This window comes from Chrysochloris asiatica, unplaced genomic scaffold (assembly GCF_000296735.1).
Source record: "Chrysochloris asiatica unplaced genomic scaffold, ChrAsi1.0 scaffold00094, whole genome shotgun sequence".
NCBI lineage: Eukaryota > Metazoa > Chordata > Mammalia > Afrosoricida > Chrysochloridae > Chrysochloris > Chrysochloris asiatica.
Window position 1 is genome coordinate 716,602 of NW_006408612.1, and position 2,907 is coordinate 719,508.

The 2,907-nt window shown below is 38.4% G+C and overlaps 1 protein-coding gene across 1 annotated transcript in view; it reads left to right on the plus strand.

Moving 5' to 3' along the window:
• Positions 1 to 2,907, plus strand: part of ERICH2 (glutamate-rich 2) — a 74,204-nt gene that overhangs the window by 51,448 nt on the left and 19,849 nt on the right. The window contains exon 7 of the mRNA XM_006866692.1: positions 2,638 to 2,695. Within this exon, the coding sequence (XP_006866754.1) occupies positions 2,638 to 2,695 (58 nt within the window). The remainder of the gene's footprint in view (positions 1 to 2,637; positions 2,696 to 2,907) is intronic.

Sequence of the window (2,907 nt, forward strand, 5' to 3'; positions counted from 1 at the left end):
AGCCCCATTAAACCGCCTCTGAATGTAATCAGTTTAACCCAGATGCTCTCCTTCCTCCTGAAAGTATATAGAAGTGTGATCATTGAGAACGATGTAGCATTTTAGATATAGATAAATGAAGCCCAGTGCCTGAGATCTTGCTCACAAACAAAAGTTTGCAAAGTGTACAGAGACAGCTTGGCTCCTTTCAGGAACCTTGCTTTATGTTAAGAATCCTTGAGAAACCGCACATCGCTGCTCTAGATCATTCAAGCCTAAAAATTAATATATAACAGCTTGATTGAACCTTTTTTCTGTAAAAATAAAAATGTTAGATTGTTAAGAAAACCATGAAAATATCTTAAAAGTTGTTTCTGTGAATCATTATGTCCTGTTTTGAATTATTAATCATATTTCAGTTATGTATCCTATTTTATCTAAAGAATCACATCCTCCCTTTGTGAATTACATCCTTCCTTTGTAACAAATCCCTCTCTAAAAAAGAGAATAAAAGACTGAGGTAGAGTGAGTTTTGTGTGCAATGCTAGGCAATATGTTTGCAGATCTGCTTACCTGCCAGCTTGCATCATATCTGTGTGTCTGTCTTTTTTGTATATATTTCGTCTCTCTCTTTCTCTATCCCTTTCACTGCCAGATCTCCCTTCTTTGTGACACCCACACTTCCTTGTCGAGGCTGGACCCCGACATAGGAACTCGACAATAAACTATCTTGTGGTCCAGTGCTTATCCTACAGTAATACACCAGGACTCCAGGATTGTTCCTTTAGAAGGTGAATATTGTCAAATTTATCTTCAAGCTCTGCAATTCACCTCCCATTGATTCAATTCTACTTCTTTGCCCTTTCAGTATGTCATCTATTACTGAAGTGTTAATCTTCTGACTTTCTAATTATTGATCTTGTATGGCTTCCAATTTTTCATTTATTTTGTTAGTTTGTTCTTGTAGTGTTTTCTGGAATTCTTCTCAAGTTTTTTCTGTATCTCCTTGCTTTCCTTAATCTTTCTCTCAACTTGTTGGAGGTACCTAAATGTTATTCTTTTAAATTACATATTCTGATACCATTTCTGATACGTTTTCTGACTCTGTATTTTGGTTACTTGTTTGAGGCACTTTGTCTTGTTTCTTCTTGTAAGCTGAAATTGACTGTTTTCTCTAAGACATTGTGCTGTCATTTGTATTTATATTTAATTGATTGTATGTTGCTGTGTTTTCAGGCACTCACCACCAGTCTCCTGGTGGATGTGATAGAGACTGGAAATGTGAACAGTTTCTGTTTGCTGTTTGTGTAGCGTAGTTCAGGGCAGGTTCATGCACCTCCAGAAACAGGAGTAGAGGCTGAATAGTAGGGGGTGCCACTGGCTGATGTTTCCCTGCCCTTATTGCCAGATACCAGGAGGGCACAGAGCAAGAGAGAACCATATACCCTCTTACAGCCAGTCTCCAGCTACATCCTGTGCTTGAGGGCCACTGTATTGACAGCCGCTCACAAAATCTCCAGATGGCTGTGCTGCTCCGCACCAGCTGACAGCATGCCTATTTCTCTTCTCTCTTCTCTCTCACTGCTCCTGTTCAGCTTCCTCTTCTAGTCGATACTCGGTCGACCTCTCTGTTCTATCCTCTGATGCTCAGGGTTCCAGAATTACTATCTGTATCTACTTCACTTGATCTCCCATGTCTTTATTACAGAGGGTCTGCTCATTGTGTCCACCAGCTAGATATAAGAAGAATACAGGGGAAACAATTGAATAAACTTAATTGTAAGGCAACATTTTTTTTTCAACTATTTTCAGGGTAATTCTAGACTAAGTTTAGAAGCGAAGGCTGACTCTGAAGCAGAGAAATACTATCCATAATATTTTAGCACTTTACTGTCTATGCCAGTTCAGTCTGTCTACTTACTCTCAAATTAATAAGTGGTCTACATGAAGTATGATTCTAGGAAAGCAGAAAGCATCATACTTATACCATGTTATTTTGCCAGGTTGTTGTTAACTGCAATTTAGTTGGCCCTGACTCCTGGTGACCCCATGCACAATGGAACAAACCACTGCCCAGTCCTGCACCATCCCTGAGCAGGTTGCAAATTGACCATTATAATCCATAGGATTTTCATCATTGGCTGATTTTCAAAAGTAGAACACCAGACCTTTTTTCCTGAAACCTGTTCAGCATCATAACGACACTCAACAAGCCTCTACTAACAGATGGGTGATAACCATACTTGAAGTACATTGGCAGGGAATCAGACCTCATGAATTTTACTTTCTACATAGAAGACAAGACAGAGAAACCCCAGTGTCTCCCTTGCCTTGCCATGCTGTTGGGTAATAGATTACAACTCATAGCAACTGCATATGACAGAGTAGAACTTCCCCAGAAGGTTTCTCTGCTATCATCATTATAGGAGCTGATCTCCGGGTCTTTTTCCTGGGAGCCACAGGTTCTAACTGTCAACCTCTCAGTTAGCAGATGAGTTGACCACCATGGCTGCTTACCTTGCCATAAGAGATCCTTAAATATCCTTGATGATTGATTAGAGCAAAATCATCAGTAATGTAATCTTTTCTAGGGCATTATAATTGACATTTAGTTTCCCGTTGAAATAATTTATCAACGAATTTCTTCATATTTTCCAGTTCTTGAGAGCAGAAATGGACCGAGACTATCATCTGGCAAAAAAATTATGTCAAATGAGTAAGTATAAAATGTTTTTATATTTTCCAGTCTTGGTTCTAAATTAATTCCGTAATATGTTAGATGGTTTCATTGTCATAAGTCTAGTGAATTCTCTATATAGTGTCTCTCTTTTTTTTTTTTTTAATTAAATGTTTTTATTTTGGATTGAGTGAAAGTTTACAGGGCACATCATCAGCTTCACATTCAACCATTCATATAGCTTGTTTCAT